Here is a 21,251-nt window from a genome sequence, read left to right on the forward strand (position 1 = left end):
TTATGGTAGTACACTCTTATGTCAGTTTTACGTAAAGCGGCAACGTCAGATAAAGTCGAAAAGCAAGTTTGAGCGAGTCATTTCTACTAGAAAGTTAAGATGCTCGTTTGGTACGTTTACGAGCTCGTTAGGTGGATTCATCTGTTGATAAGACTTGTCCAAATACAGTTGGCTCGAACGACCTACAAGGTCGCATTCCTCGGTGTCTTGACGTTTTTGATATTCCTTTCAGACATGGTCTATAGCGTGTTGTAAAGACCACATTATTTGTTGTTGCATCCGTTTGGTTCGACAAAAAAAATTTATAAAGCCTAATTAATATCTTTTGAATTTATTACACAGACATACGTTAAGGAATTTTATCGGAAGATGAGCGAAAAATATTTTATTTTACGCTTGAATTAGAACATAATTTCTATGCTCCCATTTTTCATAATACATGCGTGAGATTATACGTGTTATGAGAAGACTCGTGGTACGCAAAGGTACGCAAATATTTGCTTGCACGAGCACGATATCAGCCCCTTCCAAACAAGCCGTAGAAACAATTCGCACGATTTGCACGCTAACGCGTGTCTCGGTTTTATCGCTGTGAGTGTCATATTATCCTATGGAATATTTCTCAAATACCGTTTTGAGTTTAAAAGATGGCTCTGGAAGAATGGATAGTGTCACTTTTAATTCTTCGATTACGAAAGTGAACAATATGTAAATTGTTATGTAAATTTTGTATGCGTAGAGTTGTTTCGTGTATTCATCGAATACTCGTAGAATGTAAATACTACAAGATGGTTTTCAATTGAACACTTTTCTTTTCGCGCGAATCACGACGGATTAATTTGGGACATCGAACAGATTGGTAAACAATGTATGACGACAAAGAGAACAGAGGACAGTCGCCAAAACTTTCGCCCATGTCTTTTCGTCACAAGCCGCTTATTAAATAGCTACGCTGGTTGTTTTATCAGTTTCTCGAAGAGCAATCGAACCAAACGAACTTTGACTTTTCTCGTCGTGATGAAAAAACGATTTTTAGAAAAATCGCTCCAAAACATCTATAGATATATGATTCAAGAATGTATTTATATACGTTGCATTATTGCAACGTATGTATATATTTTATTCATCTTCGTGCATAAGTAAGTCCGTAAAGATCTGTTATCTTCAACTCCGTATTAGCGATTTATCGTTACGAATCGTTGCGCGACTTTCATTTTCAATAATCGTAATCGATTCATCCGTGATCGGTGGAGGATTAATCGAACGGTAATTTCTTCGATTCCGATCACGGATGAAAAGTCACGACAATCGACGGAACGTAGCAAGACGATCACGTATAGTTTAATAGATCGCTCGCGTAGGTATATACCGTCACACCAGGTTACCACGTAACACCGAGTCATTGGATATTCATTAAGTATCACGAAGGCCGATAATGATAATCCGTTGGAAGAATGTTGTGGTCGTAGACACCACAGTTATGCAAGACAACTAACCACATGACAATTTGTTCTCCGTTGATCACCCGTTACTGTCAGTATCGGTGATATGTTCTTGGCATAAGATGATCACGGAAGCGACGGAGCTCCGTAAAAGTATGTCTACTGTTAGATTCGATGCTAGAAAAATAACATAGCCCATGTCTTTATGCTCTGAACTCAGGATGTCTGCAGCTGACTCGTGCATTTATTATCTCCGTATTCGATAATTTTGATCTGGTGTCTTTCGCACGACGCAGCCTGAACTTTACGGCCCGCTTTATTAATTATTCGTTTTATATCCGCGTAAAAGATGACGCATGAGCCCCAACACACACACAGAGTAATATAGACCAAAGTTGTACATCAAAAATATACAATGTGCACGTAACTAACAGCGAAGCTCTAGTGCATCGTGCTCGCGGAAGTCGTGAGGTCACGCACGCTGCGCAAGAATTTTATTTGAACTTCGAGAAGAAGAAAGTGGAAGACATTAAAATAGGAATGTGTATGTGGCAAAATTTTAAAAAAGCTTGAAAGGGATGTACTTCCTCCGATAACAGTAAAAAATATGTGGTAACTATATTTTTGAAACTTTAAATAATAGATAATATAAGGAGATAAAATATACGTGATTTGTTACTTCTAACGTTGAGAAATATGTATAAAGACGATAATTTCTACTTCTGGCGCACCTTCTATGTTAGGACCGATGTAATATATCTTCGATTTTAACTTATATCGTTAAATGAAATCAGTTATGTATTGTGAAAAGTATCAAATAAGGGATATATAATGCATGGGATAAATATAGTTCGATTTTTACAACAGAAATATTACGAATCTTCTACTTCAAAACTATATGCGGAGATTTTAAGGCCTTGCTTATACAGAGTGCGGGTATACAAGTGACGACAAGGCGGAAGAAAATAAATCAAGCTTATAAACTTATATGAAATAAGCCATACAGCAACTGGGCGGCGACGCTGAGAATCGGAGCGATAACCGATTTTTGTCACACTGCTTTCGTTATTATATTTGTTATTTTAAAAGATATTCAAGCGGCAAATACATAGATAGTAACGATGAATACGGAGAATTATTTTGATATCGAGTCTTCAATAACTGTGGTGCAATGTAGATCGATTTTATGGCAAGATAAACATAAAGATTATAGAATTATGTCTATGACAGGGAAAATATGGAAAAAAGGAAATAGCGGCGACATGATTTTGTCGCCCGTCTGTATGTTCATATGCCACTCAATGTTGCTGCCGCAGATTCCAATTTTACCGCTTTCCGTATAATCACGGTCTAATACAAGCGCCGCTCCACGGCAAGATTCTCCATTCCGACGTCGTAAAATTTGAAACTCCCACTTTCCTTCCTCTTGTTCAGACAGCTTATTTCATCACGAAGTAAAAGCTACAGCGTGGTGTTACCGGCACAGTTATGAGAGCAGACAGTAAAAGCTAGTTCAATCTACCGAAAGATTGTTAACATAGCTAGCCGACAGAGCAAGAAGTATTTCCGAGGAAGTTTTCTTGTCACGAAACATTTTCTAATCCCTGCTCGTATTGATTTTGTTTGCTAAAATCTTTTAGTCTTACACAGAAAATAACCGCCAAAAATAATATAATTTCTCAAAATTATCCGTCTTATAGAAAATTAATAAACGATTCGAAGTAATTATTACAAAAAATTCCAACCAAGCAAATGTATAATAAAATTCACGATACCCTCGAATTCGCTTCTCGAACGACCAAATAAACTACTCTTAAATTGACCGAAATCATCGATTAAGTTGTTGCTAGCGACACGTTGTTTTCCATCATTAAATTTTCCAAGAAAATATAGTCGCGTAACGTGTCTAATTGGCACAGTTTTTGATACGACTGATACACACCAGTCACTGGGTCAACGTTCGTTTCTTATTAGCGACAATTAACACTCGTACATTAAAAACATTTATCTGTGACGTCGCTATCATTATAGGCGGAACAATCGTACGTACAGTAATTTCTTCGACGAGACTGCGCCAAAGATCGTCGAGTCAGAATTCGAGAAAATTAGTAATATCCATATTTCGCAATTATTCATAATAACATTGGATAATCCATTTCGTAAGCAATTGTTACTTATGAAACGACCAATAATAGTCGAACATCATAGCTTGTTAGCCTATATAGCCATAATTTATACTTTATTCGCGTTCCTAATCTAGCATTCACATTTTCCTCCAACTTTTTGTAACTACTATATCCCGTAATTAGCAGCCGCGTTATCGATAATTAATTATCCATGTAACAAGGACACGAAGGAACTGAATTTCCGCAACGCGTTCTTCGCAGAAATTGACAGTGGAAAGGAAAGTAAATTTTTCGTTGAAAGATATCGCTGACCCAACGTGAAAGTCTCTAATAAGAGATATTCGAACTATAGTCGAATGATATTAAATGATTTACCAACGTGGAATAATGATCATGGTATCTTTTATGAGCGATTGATCCTGTAGGATATTGTGGAAAATTATCTGATTGCTCTTTTATATTTCCCAAGCAAATTCCAAGATTTTTCTAGGAATTCCTCATACTTTAACAAAATTTTTTAAAATGGCAGGTTCTTCCATTTGATCAAAAATGACGATCTCACTGCAAGACTAACGAAGACCTACGAATCAAGATGCAATACAGTTTCTGGAAGTTTACAACTAAACTATTTAATTGTAATCCAAGGAGATGAAATGATGAAATACTAGGCAGAAAAGTACGATCCGAATGACATTTCCTTCCGCGTGCGAGCAAAATGCGAGCTCATACGAACTTTCGTATAGATAAATCAGCGTTAAAATGAAGTCAAGGCATTTAATTATTATTTGTCGAATACACCATTCTGCCCCAAATATCGTTAAATTTGTTAAATCCATCCTGATGACTGTTGCTACGACACCGTAGTTATTTGTACTTGGATTAAAGATCAAAATACTTTGTCAGTTATATCGTTTGTTCCTACGCAAATCGATCAATACAGAATGCGCTTAAACGTTTCACCTAAAATACAGCAACATCCACTGAAACGAAACAATGATCTATTAACGCTCTTATTTCACAAGGAAAGTCTACCTCCTACATCACACCGTGACAATCAGTCACAACCCTTTTCTTTCACCGCATTCCTCGCATGTAGCTCCAAATTTAACTCCTCTGAAACACGTTTTCGTTCGACTCACCACCAGTCTCGGTAACGTCAAACACGTAAAATCATCGATCCCGAAGAAGAAATCCGTTGGCGATTCGAGTCGCGCGATTTACGCGAAATTACAGCAAAGCGTGTCGTTAAGGCTCATTAGGTGGTAAAAAGTAAAAAGCGTCGGGCAGCGTGCGAATGCGTGCGACGCGTCGCAAGCGGAATATCTACACGGCGCAAAAACTGCAGGAACGCGGCCGTCCTTAAACCAAGCTCGTTCGTGTAGCGATCCATCCGGTATTTCTGGTAATTTCTCCAGAACAATATAAAGGGCAGGCAAAAAGGCCCGGCGGCCACTTGCACCGTGCACGGCTCTGCCTCTCTGACAGATACGAGTTTATTTACAGAAACGATTTTACTGCGACGCACGACGACGAGACCGCGTCAGGTATAGGTCGCATGGCCGCCCGCGTCCGGTTCTCCGCATATAGAACATCCGCTCCGCGACGCAGCGCGCACACACGTGCTCCCACACAACAAGATGCGCTTTCATGCGCTCGTTGCTCACGCGCGCACGTTCTACCTACTTTCAATACGTTTGCCATATCGCAGCGACGACTTTGCTCGGCGTGCTGCTAATACTGCTAGTATCGCCGCTTGTGATTGAACTGCGGATGCTTAGGCCTTTAATATATATCAACTTACACAAACAAGAAATGAATATGTTTACGAATATACGTGTAATAAATGAATATCAATAAAGACAGAGATAAGCTACAATTAACTTGTTAATTGCGAAGTTTAGCTTAAAAAATCTCTTATGGATGCGCAGATAAAATCAAGCAATGAGAAGCATACACATTGAACGCAGGGCAAATGCTTTATAAATTTTATTATTTTATTATAAATTTTACAAAATTCACAAAATTTTTTTATAAAAATTTTATTATAAATTTTACAAAAAAAGTAAAGCAAAACGTGGAAGGATTACATTTTTATTCGATAAAAACTTAACAATTCGTTGTTGAAAAAACTCAATAATTTTCCAAAAATAATAAAATTCGTAAACAAGGAAAAGTAAAGAAAAAAATTTAAGAAATTCAGTTGATTTTAGTGTGGTATTTTTCAAAGCAAGGTACCACACAAAGTGGCATTTCAGAGATCGAGCACCAGTAACATGACCCCTTATAGATTCCATTTTTTGAGCAGACGGCACATGTCCGAAGTGAATTTGCTTTTGATGGCATAGCTGGTATAAGACGCAAAACAATTCGAGAAACAGCCGATATGCGCATCAAAAAGAATAATCATATAATCAAATCTTTTTTTATAAAATTATAGTAGGTTTACTGGAATTATAAAGAAATCATACCACTAAATATCATTTATATTACTTTGTATTAAAATTTTGAGTTTTTATAGTAAATTGTGATTTTTTATTTCATCAGGGGTATATACATATCAATGCCGCCAAAATAAAGTTTTGGTTTGACATGTATATTCGTCGAACGCAATTAACTGGTTAAGGCCGTAACTTCAAATTGCCATCCTGTTTTGTATTTCTTGAAAATCGAAATAACCAAACTATTGATTTAGATTCAGCGAAGGATGTGCTTACTCGTGGAAAGGTGTGTCGAGTGCAGAATTAAACGTGATTTTGATTTGGATTTTGAGAGTGTAGATTTTGGATGTGCACGAAGTCTACGTGTATTTGGGAAATATTCACATCATTTGACTCTACAATCTCGGGACAAAGTACGATATCTTTTTAAAAGTAATTTGTAATGTGGATAAAGTAAATAATTTACACGTATATCAATCATTTTATTAATTATATTCACGCTTTAATCCTGCCTTTCAAATACTTACACCATATTATACGTACAACATGTTTTATATATTCTATAAATCTAATGCATTTAAACGCAGACTGCATCATGGCAATCAAGCATGTAGCGTATGGAAGATTCGTCAGATGTAATCAATTCTGCTGAATATGGCAACCACCTAATAAGGAATTCATTGGACGTTGTCATTGACGAAGACGTTGCTATATCGAGATATTCCACCTTGATAGTACTTTCGATTACTTTTTCAGCAATTCGCGTAATAGAATATACAAAGACCGTCAAATGATGATTTTTATGAGGATTATTTTTAACATTCGTGACAGCGTTGGCTTTTTATACTTAATTTTCCTTATTTAAAAATGATTCTTTACGTCGTATACCACAGGTGAAGTTACAAACTCTATAATTTAAATTCCGTTTTCACTTTATGTGCCCTTTAATTCTAATATTATTTAAAATTAGTATAATTATTGTTACAAGTCGTTCTTAATGAAATTCGTTTTGATACAGATCTGTTCTTCAGATTATTTTTTATCTTATTGTTAAATATTCCTCTTTGTTTCATAATTTGGTTAATTTACATAACACTTAACTAATCTTGTTGCTTTCATGCTAATTCTCCGTGGTTAATATTCATTTCGCCTGTAATTTCTATCGATTCTTTATTTTCTATCGATAAAGAGGTTTTTTTTTGGTTAATGATGATATCAAGTTCAAATCCGAACATCAACTTGAAAATATCGATCAATTCGATACGCAGGCATTGTTCGGTTAAAAACTACGGAAATAAATATATATTTCGTTTAACGTGTTTGCTGAGTACATAGTACTTTCAACCGCAATGTTCAGACGCAATTCAAAAATATATTTATACAACGTGTAATAGAAATTTAATAATCATCGAAACTCTTAAAAATAATATTTCAATCTCGTCGAGTGCAGATATACAGTGATTTCAATGCTTCTTTTATATTCGAAGGGTTTTAACCTACGATAAATAATTATGTACTACTAAATATCATCGCACCACCTCTACACGCCATAAATCATCCTCGAAAAAGAAACACCAATTAACTTCCAAATCTCTTCCAATTGACTAAACAAAATATCAACGTTATCTTCAAGCTTATCGTTACTGTGGAAATTCCATCGCTACATAAAATCAATCGATCTCACAAAAGCTCCGCAAGGTCGATAAAAATGCTAACAATATCGAGCTTTATTGTGTTGGAATGTAACGGTCGATTTCCGGTCCGCGGTACTCGAGAACTGAGAGCTTGACGACGATAACGAAAGCAAGAACTCTGTTATATCAAGACCAAGAGTGGTATTATTTCATCGCGTAACACTTGTTTCGTGCGAACATTTCATGAGAGCAAGCAAAGCTACGGTGCAAACGGCGTCTGCTGGGTTTCTTCTTCTTCGACTAGCGGTTGGTTACCGAAGTCTCCTTTCGCTGGACCAGCTCGCTGCTCGCTTTTTGCTGCAGCCGTCTCCTTTTGCAGCTGAACGTGGAAGGCGGCTGAAAGTGTCGCGCCTACGCGTTGTTGCCCCTCGATTAAATGTAAAACGTGAACCCGCATCAGCCTCACCACGATGAATCGCTTTTTTTCAGCTTCCCAGCGTTCGTTCTAAGAAAGGCACGAAGGTCGAATTATGGCTAATTAGCATGCCACGTGTTGAATGTGTGGTATTTATGGTGACGTGAAGTATTTTATGTTTAGATGTGGTGTCAATATGCGCATCTTTCGAAGTTAGAAAAGGCGAATTCATCCATAATTAATATATCCATAATATAAATACTCATCCAAAGTGCCAGAACGAAGATAACAATGTTAAACTGACTATTGTTTCGTGAGGAGAATATTCTCCAAACATTTACCAAGATTGCTTGTAGAATTATCTGTTTGGCAAACTACTTTCTCTCGTAAACGACATTATTAAGCGTGTTAACACCAGACTATGCTCATAGAGGCAACCTAGATTTAAGCGTATAACTACATCATTATCTGCGAAAACTTAATTCATTTAAACTTAAGGTGCAATTCAAGAAAGTGACCGATGGAATTCCTTAATTATTTGATATTACACTACTGTCATGATGATTCAAGGTTAATTTATAATTTATTTATCAATTCACAAAATGTTTTCAACTATCCTTTTATAAAATTCGATACGAAGTAGTATAAATTATATAGAGTATAACATCTCGTTGGTATCGTTCAATCTATATTACAATCAGTTTATTATCCTTCTTGTTTCTGTGCAATAAAATTTTCTTTGGCTTTTTTAATAGATTGTAAGAATTTTCGAATGCCATTGAAAGCTTTTACTATTACGATAAAATAGATAAGATTGAAATAAAAAGAAATATAAAAAAGAAAATTGAAATATTCGTGAGCAAATACATTACTTTATAATACATAGAATTACGCAAGTCCACAACATTATTTCATACAAATGAACAGGTGTTTTATGCAAGAAGAAAAAGGTATTATTTAATTATCAACCTTCGAGGTTTGAAAATGTTGAAATATAACCATCTTCGAAGAAGGGTCGCACTCGCACAGAAGAAGGCCAAATTCGCATGACGGGATAATTTTGTCCTCGACTAAAGTCACCTGCAAACGAGCAGGTGTATCCTTCGCGTATAGGAATTTGAAAAGTTTAACATTAAACCGAAGTTATACGGTATCTGTTCTGTACTAGATCCTGATAATAATTAAGACGGGAAATTGCGGCTCGTAAAGTAAGTGCTTTACGATTATGATAGTTAGTATGTTTCTCGAACTCTCGCTGTTTAAGAATTAATTAATTAATTAATTGTTCGACTATCAAAAGACAAAAACCATATGTTTAACATATAAAGATCATTAAAAGATTTTGGATGACAATTTCTAGCGTAGAACCAATAAAGACAAGATTGTTTATTATTGCATCAAAAGAATTACGCGTTTCATATGCTACTAATTATACATTCCTTCGCGATGAATGTGCCTTAAAGCTCAGAGCAATTTTGTTTTTCTTTGACGATTTATGAGCGTATTTTTTTAACGCAACAGCACATGTAATAAGCTGATGTTGTTTGACGCAGTCGAATTTTTCTGGCTCCCCTTCTCCTCCTCTTGTTACTCGTAATCGAAAAAGAACGCGCATACCCGATTTCGTGGAAGACTTTTTTGATACGGATAACTATTCCTAGCGGTCTTGTTCTGTGTCACGTTTCAGTTGCTGTTATTTACAGATAGAACTCCCTCGAGTTCGTATTTCTAATGTCGAAAGTGTTCGTTAAATCGCGCGAAACACGATAGTCAAGCTTTAGAATTAATCGCGTGTCTCTTGATTAATTTGACGAATTATTTTCCAAGATCTATTCCCTTTTCCGCGAAGAAATTTTGGTTTGGGTTCGTATTAAAGTAAATTCGGAGGTAGCTCTTAACTCTTGATTCGTTCGTTTACATGAAAAAAGAGGTCAGCCAAGTTTAAAAGAGTTCTTTTCCGAATTCCGTCTATTCGGAAATAGTAAGGAATTAACTCAGACGATTAAAAATAGTACACTGTTGACTCTACGCAGAAAAACGTTTTAATGGAATGCACAGCTGTGTTTCCGACTTCCCTCTGAATTTTTCGTTGTTTACACTTTTATACATGAAAAGGCGAATTGTATAAAAGTTGGAGAAAATTTACTCTATCTACTATTATAGTTTTTCTTGAATTTGATTGGGTTACTTGTCACGTGAACGTATAAAAGACTACTTCTTCGTGCGGTACAAAAAATATAAAACAGTATATTTATCAAATATAATATATTAATATATAGATCGAATAAAGACATAGAAAATCTGACATCGATACACATATAAACATTTAATTTGTAAGAAGATCAGTACTACGTAGATTAAATTATTATGGATAGAAAATAAGAGCGATGACTTTATGACATTGGAAACGTATACAGCTCGGTAAATCAGTTTCTGAGAATTGTCAAAAAAATAGTACGAAGCGTAGTTCTCATTGGACGTTGTAAATTGCGAATGGAATATAACGACCAACGACGACGTGAATTCTCATCGTGAGGAAGACTCGATGGAAACTGTCGTTCCAGTTGTCGACAAACTGCTACCGTTTATAGGGTTGTTCATCCCGTGCGAACGATCTTAACGAGTTGAAACAACTTTAATTAAGCGCATTACGCTAGGCCGTCCCATTGAACTTTGCCTGTCGTTGTCGTACTCTGACACGAGGAAATAATGCCTTTCAGCTCGAATTAGTACCGACTTACTGTTGAAGCACGTGTCCTATATACATATATCTATAAAAGAAATTTTTCACTTTTGACGAATCTGGAGAAAAATTCATTTAATTTTTTATTTGTATTCTATATTGAAATATTTCGTGTACTTCTCTTCGCCTTTTTGGACGTATGTCTTATATCAAGAAATCGACGACGATCGTCAATTTGTTATATGATGATGCAACTATAGATTTAAGCTGGTTGAATTACGATCCTTGAATTTTATTGAGCGGTAATTTAAATTCCGATTAATTCGGTTATCTTTGTGAATATAAAACTTGGCAGCTTTGCGTTGAAACAAATTTCTCTAATCATAATCGTCGGCAAGTAAGATGGGAAGTTGTTTTATTCATGGTTTGTTTCCATTAATCTCGCCTGAAAATCCTTATAAATATGAGCATTACTCTACGATGACAAAGCAATATACTGTAACGTTTTTTGAAACAGATACGTCATATATATTTGTCTTATTGAAAAATTAATATACTTATATGTATAGTATGTACTATACCGTGCTGCCAACAGATTAATCTAAATATGACTAATTTATTAAAATAAGCGAATCTGTTATCCAGAAATGTAAAATTTTGAATATGTACATATATTAATAGTATGGCTAATTACTTCTTAAAATTTTAATGTTTCAAACATTTCGCCGATCTAGCTTTCAAGTATATATCAGGAAAGCCTACAAGATAAAAACCCCTCTTGAAAAATTTCAAGTACCCCGTGCTTCTAAACGAATGTGTTAATCCTATTTAATTGCATTTATGGGGCGTTGTACATTATTATTTACAGAAACTACATATATATCCTTACATTACGCACGAATTATTATCGAACGTAGTACACAATTGCAATTTTTCTCTTTCCATTTCAAATCTCCCCCCTCTTCATTTTCTAACACATGCTCAGCCTGTAATTATTAACCACATGACCCAACACATTCATTTAAAAAGTTTCTATCCACTTTTAACTAACGTAATTACATAATTTTTAATTCTTCTATAGTGTATACCTTTCCATTTAAAATAAAAGATAGAAAAGAACTTTAGTCGTAAAGCAGAAAATGGCTATACCGTGAAATATCAACGTCAGATTACACAGGATCGTTTGTTGTCAGGACGTGGAAATTATGCAGACATCAGGATCACATTAAAAAGAAAAAGATCCTTTTTTCACGTTCGTAGCACACGTTGCACCTCCTCCGCGAGGTGTATACCCACTAATTTTTCATGACCCGTGACTCCGGGACGAGCAGAATGGGAAGAAAAAAGAAAAAGAAGAAGAAGAAGGAGAAGGAGAAGAAGAAGGGGACGTACAGAAAAAGAATTCCGACCATCCCGCGGCGACCGGTTTCCTCTCGTTCTTGCGTCTCTTCTTCATTTATTTTTCTCATCTCGCGCCGGTAAATCGATCTCATCCCCGTGTCTTCGATGAAATCGAATTCGTCGTACCGATTGTCACTGCATTTTTTAGCCTTGAACGACTCTTGTAGAACATTTAGATCAATAAAACATTTAGTACGAAGAATTTGGAAATTTTATAATTTTTGTTACATGCCACGAGAATGATCTTTTTCTAATACAATTGATGGTTTCAATTTAATTTATTAATCTAATTATCCTTATTTTCTATACAATTTTAATTATTGTACGCCTATCTCGCGTAATAAACCCATTGTCATCCCCACTATTTATACAAAAAAAGAGAGAAACAATTCTTTGGTTTATAATTTTCCCTTATTCATCTTTGAACATCGATAAAATCGTTTTTAATCTTTTAATGTCCTCTGGAAAAGGTGTGTTTAAAATGAATGCGTCGAAGCACCTGTTGAATGAAATTAATTTACTCGATGTTGAACTTCTACAAAATGAGTTATAACATCATGAAAAGCGTAACGCAATAGAAATAATTAATTTTAACGGAGATTTTTTGTATTTTTTCGATGCAGGCATGGCAACCGCCGGTCTTGAGGTGCGCGAAGCTGGACGAGCATTGCGAGTGCAAACGGAAGCGCCGCATCTCGTTTCCATGGGAAGCGGACGTTTGTCAACGGCGGTGACCCTACATCCTTTACCCGAAGGTAAGACTATATACGCTTGCCGGATGTAATAGCAAATTAAAGATGCTAACGGTGGTGTACCTGACTGCGGTAAATGGCGTCTATCCCTGTTCGAACTCGTAAAGGTGGCTTAAAGGTGACTCAAACTAATTTCGATGTGATCTAATGGATGGTTGAGTGTAGGTGGGATTTTGAATCTGACTTTCTGGGGGAAAATAATACTGTACGAAGTTTTCAGGGTAACACGGTTAAGGGTTGATGTTATGAAATTCTTGAGATACTTATTGTTACTGCGGGACTCTGTATGGAAAGGAATGAATATATCTTATTGAATTTTTGGAAATTTGAAATTAAAAATGTGCTTCCTAACTTTATGAAATTTGACCGCATACAAACCGATATTGACTTACTCTATAGCTCTTTCCGAATCAATTTTCTCTTTCAGAATAAATTTTCATTACTCTAAAGCGAGAAACGAGCAACTATCCACATCGATAAAACATAATATAACGAAACACATTCATAATGTAACACATTCATTTACCGAGCATGAAAAAGAAAAGGTGGGTTTCTTTAGAAAATCAGTTAAACGTATAATTTTTTACTTCGCTTGTATCTTGAAGGCAATTAAGACAATGAGCGTTTGCTAGATAACGCTGTATCCATAACAGGCAATGATTCATCAATTTTAATCCGTGATTCGAACATGGTAGTAATTCTGTCTGATAAAGCTTAATAATGCTATATAACTACGATCCAACGCGTTAGAAGTTCCACTTTGTGTGTTACGCAAATGACGGTGAGGAGAATATCTCTAGGAAATCAAGTCTAGTCAATTTCTTTGAAGCGATTTTCTTGGAATTTTGTCGTCTCTACATTTCCTCGTTGTCTATAATGGACTACATTAAGAAGTCGAAGGTATTCTGAGCGTACATACTCTTAGTAATTAGGAAATTCGAGGAAGAATTATTACGATGTGTACTATTCCGTATCTTTATTTATAAATTATTCGTATAATTCATAAGCCCATTTAAAAAGTTTTTTAAACATTAAGGACCATTAACAGTTATTCGTTCTATGGTGCTACATACATTAATTTTCATTTATTTAACGCATCATCGCGAGTTTTATTAAAATAATTGATAAGCCTAATTTTTTCTTGTTTCTGTTCAAACCTTCTATCTTCCGATGCAGCGCGATTCCATTAAATCGTACGTAATTATAAACACGCCTTTCGGACAAAATTTATAACATTTAGGTAATCTGTCAAACAAGGGGAAACCGAGATTCATCGATAACGGGGCCACGAGCGGCGGTACGATACGCAATTAGATGGTAGTCGCGCAATTAACTTGATAAAATTCATCTATCCGTAACATCATCCAGCTGATGGATCTATTTAGCACTGAAATAATCGGGACATACCGGGATTTCTCGCGTGCTAAAGGACGACGGAGAATTTTTAGAAATACATCGAAGACGCGACAGGAAGCTGAGAGGTCCTCGACGTGCATCGGTGTCGAAACCGGAAAAGAGCCGACCGAACACAAATATTTGCATTCACCGCACCGAACAGATCGAACGGGCCGAACCGTTGGGCCAATAATAATAAAGAATCGCGATTAGTAAAAGCAAGGTTCCTCGCGGAGGAAGCTAAAATTTCGTAATCGGTTTTTGTAATTTCTCGAGCGGTCCCGATACGATCGGTTTTCCGCGGAATGAATTCGAAGGAGAATAGGGTGATGTGTAACGATCATAACGTCGATGGAACGAGATAACAATGACGCCGCGTCTATAGTATTCGTGTTTTCCGCGGAGCGTGAGACTCTTCCTGTGCGATGGATTGCACATGCATAATTCCATAGTTTGGATTTCTAAAGAATTGGTTTGCTTGGATGGTAACAGGATACAAAGCGACGAATTTGTTGTACATACATATATTACAAACATTTAGCAAATCGAATTGCCAAACTTATAATTTAATTAGAGCCAATTAATGGACACGAAAAGTAACTTATTGGAGCGTCTAAGTAAATTAAATTCTACGTACCTCGAAACAAAAGTTCAATTATCTATAAATACAATCGTGTTGCATTTCCAGTTCGACCTACTATCTAAATTCTGTCCCATTGAAAAAATCGTGCCGATCAAATATTTAACCGGTTTCTTCGAAGCTTCGCCAGTCGGATTCGACGACGGTCGATATATCGATGTGGACACTACGATCCAAGATACTCCTTCTTTCTTTATTCGCCTCTCGTGAAGCTGTTCGTCATTTCTATGCGTGCATTTTATGTCCGTGTACGTGCGTCCAATAAAATGACACCGTGTAAAAACGGTTGATAACCGCGCCGGAAAAAATGTAACGCGGTGAGAAGCGTTTCTCTGTATGGCAATTCGCCAACCGGAAACTTCTTTAGATCGATAAGAAAGCAATCTCGAGATAACAATAAATTAATAGGAAGAAACAAAGGAATATATCGATGAATTTACTTGACTTGTATTATTTTTCCTGTTTCTGCTTTGACGTAGAAAACATGGAATTCATGGCATTGGTGCAATTTGGAATTCTTCGACTCGTGTGCGGTCCGCGTTCCTTGCATATATCTGTTGCTCGTTGTGTTTATTCGTTTTATCGCTACTGCGAGATTCTTGTAGAGCGGTAAGTTGTATCGTATTTGACGTTGAAATACCAAGGTATACTTTTGAGAGTTATAGGTTGGAATTTGATATTTCTTTTCAACGAGGATTCGATTGCTTCTAAAATTTTCTTTTTTGGGGGTTTTGTTTAATGCTGATTTCTTTGCAATCTTTTTCTGGAAATAGTAAAAGTTCTATTTCTTTCGACTGCCGTAATTAAATAGTAGTTGCAGTTAAACGTAAACAACTTAACTACATTGTGTTCAGAAATCATCAACGTAAATCACGTAAGTATTTACACGTCACGTTTTGTACGCGGTTTCTTCGCGCAGCGAAGATTTCAGCAAACGTGTCAGAAATAAACGTTGCGCGAAGTAACGTTTACCCAGAATCGAGGAAATTTTACTTTGCGTTTGCCAACACATTCGAACTTTTACGAAAGCACACGAATCTAAATAGCGCGCTGATTCTACGACATCTACTGCATTTATAGACTTTACCAACTAGAACTTACTTCCTCTATCACCTAATTACGCAATCCTTAATGTTTCTTTCTTAAATCCTCCTTGTCCTCCTTAAATCCTCCTTAAATCCTCGAATTCGCGTGATATCAAAAGAACTTCCGTTCTCTTAGAAATGACCTCGAACGATCCAATTAACATAAAGATTCCACATTCGTTCCACTGCTATTCCTTCTCCTCGATCTCTGATCAGAAAACATAGAGTTGGTCTAACGCTTATCGCCTATCGCGCAATTAGTATCTAATTACATGGCAGTCGTGTAACAATGCATGAACTTGATATTCCTGCCGTTTTGTGACAGTAAAACAAAGTAGGATAAAGTGAATAGCACGCGGAAGAAGTAAACGTAGATGAAGAAATGGAAGAAGATAATGACGATGACGAAGAATGTGAAGTAAAAGAACTAGAAAAAGAAGAAAAAGTCGAAGAGAGAAAAAATCGTAAGATAACGCCATGTTCGTGTACATTGACGCATATAAAATACGTAAAGAAATATGAGAACGAAGTAAAAGTAGAGAAAAATGAAGAAAATGATGAAAGACGAAAGAGAAGGGTAGAAAAGATCATAAGGCAACGTGGTGCCCATGCACATTCACGCGTAGAAAGTGCGCGTGCGTAGCCGCGCATATGACGCCTCTGTACGCGGTATATAAATGGCGTAAAGACGTTTACGCGGTCGAAGGGGAGTTGGAGAAGAGGACAGTAACCCACAAGGAACGTTCTGTCTCATAAGCGTGGTGCGTTGCACTTAAATATAGTCGGTGCATAGAGAGGAAGATAGAGAAAAGTTCAGGCATACGTATATGCGTACGTACCGTTGCGGTGGAAGAAAGATAGAAAAAAAGTGTAAGAGAGAAGTCGAGAATGCAATATAAATTATTGCATGAGTCAATCCTCAAAGTGCCGTATATTTTCAGGCGACGCGGCGTTCGTTCTTCTCGTCGTCCTATTATTCTCTTTTAGCACAACGGGCTCCCTGCTTGTTTGGAAGTAGTACACTCACGGATTCGAACGGTCGACATTATAATAGTACGTTTCTTTCGTGGGCTGTTTCCTACGTCGGAAACGTTTCTTGGATCTTTCGTTTAAAATTCAATAATAGGAAGTCCCCTTAAGATATTTTTGTTTCGTGTTACATCAAGCGAAGTTTTGTACGATGCAGGATGTAAAATGCAGAATAAGGTACAAGTCGAGATTTTGATATTGCCCGAAAGAATTAAACCGTACAGGTTTGGCGGATTAAATCGATCGAACCTACGAATTACCACGGTCGTCAATTATCAGAAACCAACATAATCACGCTAAATATCGTATTAATCGTTCCGGAGACGGAAACTTTATCGTCGATCGATGCATTTCGCAATCGCATTAACCTGATCCGCCGGATAGATATTAACAAAGACCGATCTACCTGTGATACGGGCGACCTCGCGCGTAGAATAAAACGATTGTCAGGAATTAATCTCCCTGTTTCTCGTTTTCAGTCCGTAACTGTCCGACGTCATTGTTTGACCAGCTTTTAACACGTTCAACTAGGCTTGAGCCGCTGATGGTTTAAAGTGCTGTGTCGGCGCAAGACACCGTGGTGCCTCAAAACAGAATTGTACGTTTTTAACACTTTGGACCGTGTGTCCTGTAACTGTGCTGCGTTAGTGTTGGTTTTGTATTACAGCTGGGAGAACGGTTAAAAACTCTGTTGACAGATGGAAATAAATTTCTTTTTTAAAACAGAAATACTCAAATTAGTGATAAAATTAACTTTCGTGCAATGGAATCCGAATAATGATTTCGTAAAATGTATATGAATTCCGGAGAATGTAGTATACAAAGTTTTGTAGAAAGTACAACATAAAAAATGTGAAGCATCGAAATTCTTCGCTTGGAAAAGTGAATATAAATACATATGTAGTATGAAACACTACGAAATATTATGAAAATATGTATATGTAGCTGTTATGAATAATTTAAAAACACGTAGTTATTTATATAAATAAAGAGATTTTAACGCATAAATTTCCACTATCAGATGGTTTTATAACGTTTATACGTATGAATAACGATATCATTTTCTTACTATGTTTGGGATTATGACACATTAAAAGACAATTTGTCTTTCGTTATCTAGGAAGCAGCTTTATTTCTTCCAAGATAAAATGGATATAGCGTTCAGATAACGTGCAAGATAAACAAATTGTAGCTGGATTATTTATGAATATATAAAAAGAAAGAAAAATACACTTTTGTAATTTAGCATAAAAGTTTTAAACTTTTTGCTTTAATTTGCTTTTACATGAAAGTGTTGAGGAAATCCAAAGGTACCGACTGCTTTTTTTTCTTTTCTTTTTTTCTTTCTTCTTTTTGAGTGGAAGGGTATATTTTCGAACATGCATAAAGTAAGTAATAATTTACACTCTAACGAACTGGATAACCATCGTTTAATGTCGACCAAGGACGCAGATAAAGAAAAAGCAACAAAAAAGGTTTTAGAATTTACTCATTTTTACATCGTTAGGAATGTTAGGTGCAGAAATTGATCACTTTCACTTACCAAAGAGCTTTCGACCAATCCCTTCTCCGATAAATTTTCAATTCCGATCATTACATTCCACCGAGTTTGGAACCAATTTTAAACCTATTACACTTACCTACATATTTTCCATCTCTCTAAGAATCCAAGTAATCAATCCCGATGCGTGAACAACATAGGAATGCAACAATTTTGCTAAGATATCGTAATGCCAGAATGTAAAAAGATCACAGTAAAGTTAAGCATGAGCTAACTTAGGCTGATCAAAATCGTGCCGAGCACAACACGTTCTCGCATCTGTGTTTTTCTTTTTCGTTGGAATAGTACTGGCTTCGTTGAAATTTATAGACGAATCACAAAGAACTTTCTCCAACCCGGACAAAATTTCTGTCTAATCGTACGTAATGAAACTTTGAAATATCTAAATTCAACGATCGTCTTAGCTACTCAATTTTTCCTGTTTAATTTCTTGCGTCGGATCGGATCCCTCGATCTCATTTCGATAGAATTTTTTCTATTGTTTGAATATTACCACATGATAGATGTCTCCTACAAAAAATTTAGGAATTGTCTGAAAGACGATGTATACGTAGACGATATGTCGTCTATGTATACGTGGAACGTATATGTATACGTTAACGCTATCATTAACAAAGTTGCTAGTAGATCGTACCAACAAATTTTCGAAGCGAAAGTAGTTAAAAATTTCATCGATTCATAGTCGTATTAAGAATCGTTTAGTGCACAGATTATATGTATGGAATGGTGCTCTGCAAAAATTAGTGAAATTACAGTTTGTAGTGTTTGTAGATTATCGATACGATCCGCTGGCTACGTTGTAATTGCGCAGGGCTCTCGAAATCGCAGCGACGGATCGCTCGGATTTATCGGGTATTACGCAACGCCATCAATTTTGTTAATGTATTGCTTGCAAAGCTAACACTGGGATGTAGATAGAGCTGTTTGTGATTGAGGTATTCGGATAGATTCAAATTCGTTTTGTTGGAAATGTGCAAGTTTTCGAAATATTCCAGATATGTAGGATCTACATTTTGAAGAGCAGGAAACTCAGAAAAGGAGAAATGAAAAGAATAAAAAGAAAAAAAAGGATTCAAAAGTGGTACAAAGGAATAAAAAGGAATAGAGAAGTAGAAGGAAATGGAAGGAAAGAAAGGGGAGTAGATCGGAGCGCACCGCGTTCTGCCAACTGCAAAATAGACGAGACTGACTCCTCTGCGCGAGGTATATTTTGAACGTTGCGTGGCGGAAACTTTTCCAAAAAGACCGAAAATGTGCGAGAGTGCACGACCGCGCCAAAACTAAATATAACAGCCAGTCCTTTGTAGAATGCACCACGATTTACTCGCTGCTCTCACAGATTGGCGCGCGAGTATACCCAGAGTTATTTCGCGCTAATGATCGAGCCGACCCTTTCACGGAGAATATCCTGCGAAAAGGAGCGTGTGCTTTTTCTTTTTCTTTTTCTTTTTCGTGTTAGGTCGCAATGCCGCGTTTCTACACCCTTTTACCTTCGAATACGATCGATCGTCTAAACGGAAAGAGTATTTCATATCATACGGATATAACTAAGTTTCTCTGTCTTTATCCTCGATTTTGCACAATTCGCTTTTCCAACTATAAACAATCCGGTTGGCTCGTTTGATCAAATTGCACAAGAAGATGGAAGTTATCCGGCAGATGTATTATTAGAGTGACTTGACGAATCTCTAACTAAAGATCTGCATAATAAACTATTATATAGAAAGTTATTTACAGTCTCTCTGATTAAAGGTTATTTCATGCATCGATTGCATCGTTAGAATACACGACATGGTTGATTTCTTCTAACTAGAGATAGCGAACGTTTGTCTCTTATGTTTCTACTGTATACGTTTTTGGTAACGTATTGAGAAATTGAAATGAATTTAGACAAGGCTATATTAAAACGTTAAATTCTGATTTCCTATTTTCATTTTGTAAGTATACGCGTTTTGTTATTTTTGATGCAACTAAACACAATGCTTTAAAGAACATTATTTATTTTGATATTAATGCTTTAAATATTTTTCTGTTATCTCGTAATCAAATGCTTCAAAAAGCAAAAAAGTTATAAATATAAAATTAAATAGAAAGTTAAACAAATCCGTAGCACCTCGATTTCAATATTCGCCTAATTCATTACGTCTTCTTTGATTTTTCTCTCGCTTTAAAAATTTCTTTTAAGAAAAAACCAATTAACCATGACTTAACACGTACATAATTCATTGCATCCCTGCGCGGCAGCTAATTGTTCAATCAAGCAGATGCTACAATGAATTTCTTCAAGTTCCTTAATTTAAGCGCATTGTTAATATGCGCAGATGCATAGCACATCGGAGGGAAAATGAATCGTAATGCATGTTCAAAATATACGTCCAAGCATTCGCTAATATGTTAAAAAAAGGAATTCCACTTATCAATGGAATATTACAAAGACCAGAGAAACTGGGCTTGCTACCATAATCCATGTTAAATGGCGACTGCAGATAGTATGGATGACATGTAGATTGAAGGTTTTAGGATCTTGATCGCGTTAAAAATGATGCGGAATACGCGAAAGCTGGTCGAATAAATGCAACTCTCACGATAGCCTTTCTGAAAAGCTGAATAGAGCTTAGAGTCGTGCATAGAGAATTGGAACAACATAATC

The 21,251-nt window shown here is 36.2% G+C and overlaps 1 protein-coding gene and 1 long non-coding RNA gene across 7 annotated transcripts in view; both read left to right on the forward strand.

Annotated features, from left to right (window-relative positions):
- LOC100642833 (pleckstrin homology-like domain family B member 1) overlaps positions 1-21,251 on the forward strand; it is a 58,973-nt gene that overhangs the window by 13,300 nt on the left and 24,422 nt on the right. For 2 of the 6 annotated variants that reach the window (XM_012314388.3, XM_048412876.1), the window contains exon 2: positions 12,763-12,894. In XM_012314388.3, the coding sequence (XP_012169778.2) occupies positions 12,765-12,894 (130 nt within the window). In that variant the 5' untranslated portion in view covers positions 12,763-12,764. Of the gene's footprint in view, positions 1-12,762; positions 12,895-16,700; positions 16,882-16,952; positions 17,218-17,519; positions 17,639-21,251 lie in introns of those variants that run through there. The other 4 variants (XM_048412880.1, XM_048412885.1, XM_048412892.1 and 1 more) reach the window with 4 other exon arrangements.
- Positions 1,815-4,474, forward strand: LOC125386470. The gene is made up of 2 exons (XR_007226641.1): positions 1,815-2,054; positions 4,098-4,474. It is a non-coding gene; the product is annotated as an uncharacterized LOC125386470 (long non-coding RNA).

Source organism: Bombus terrestris, chromosome 2 (assembly GCF_910591885.1).
Source record: "Bombus terrestris chromosome 2, iyBomTerr1.2, whole genome shotgun sequence".
Classification (NCBI taxonomy): Eukaryota; Metazoa; Arthropoda; class Insecta; order Hymenoptera; family Apidae; genus Bombus; species Bombus terrestris.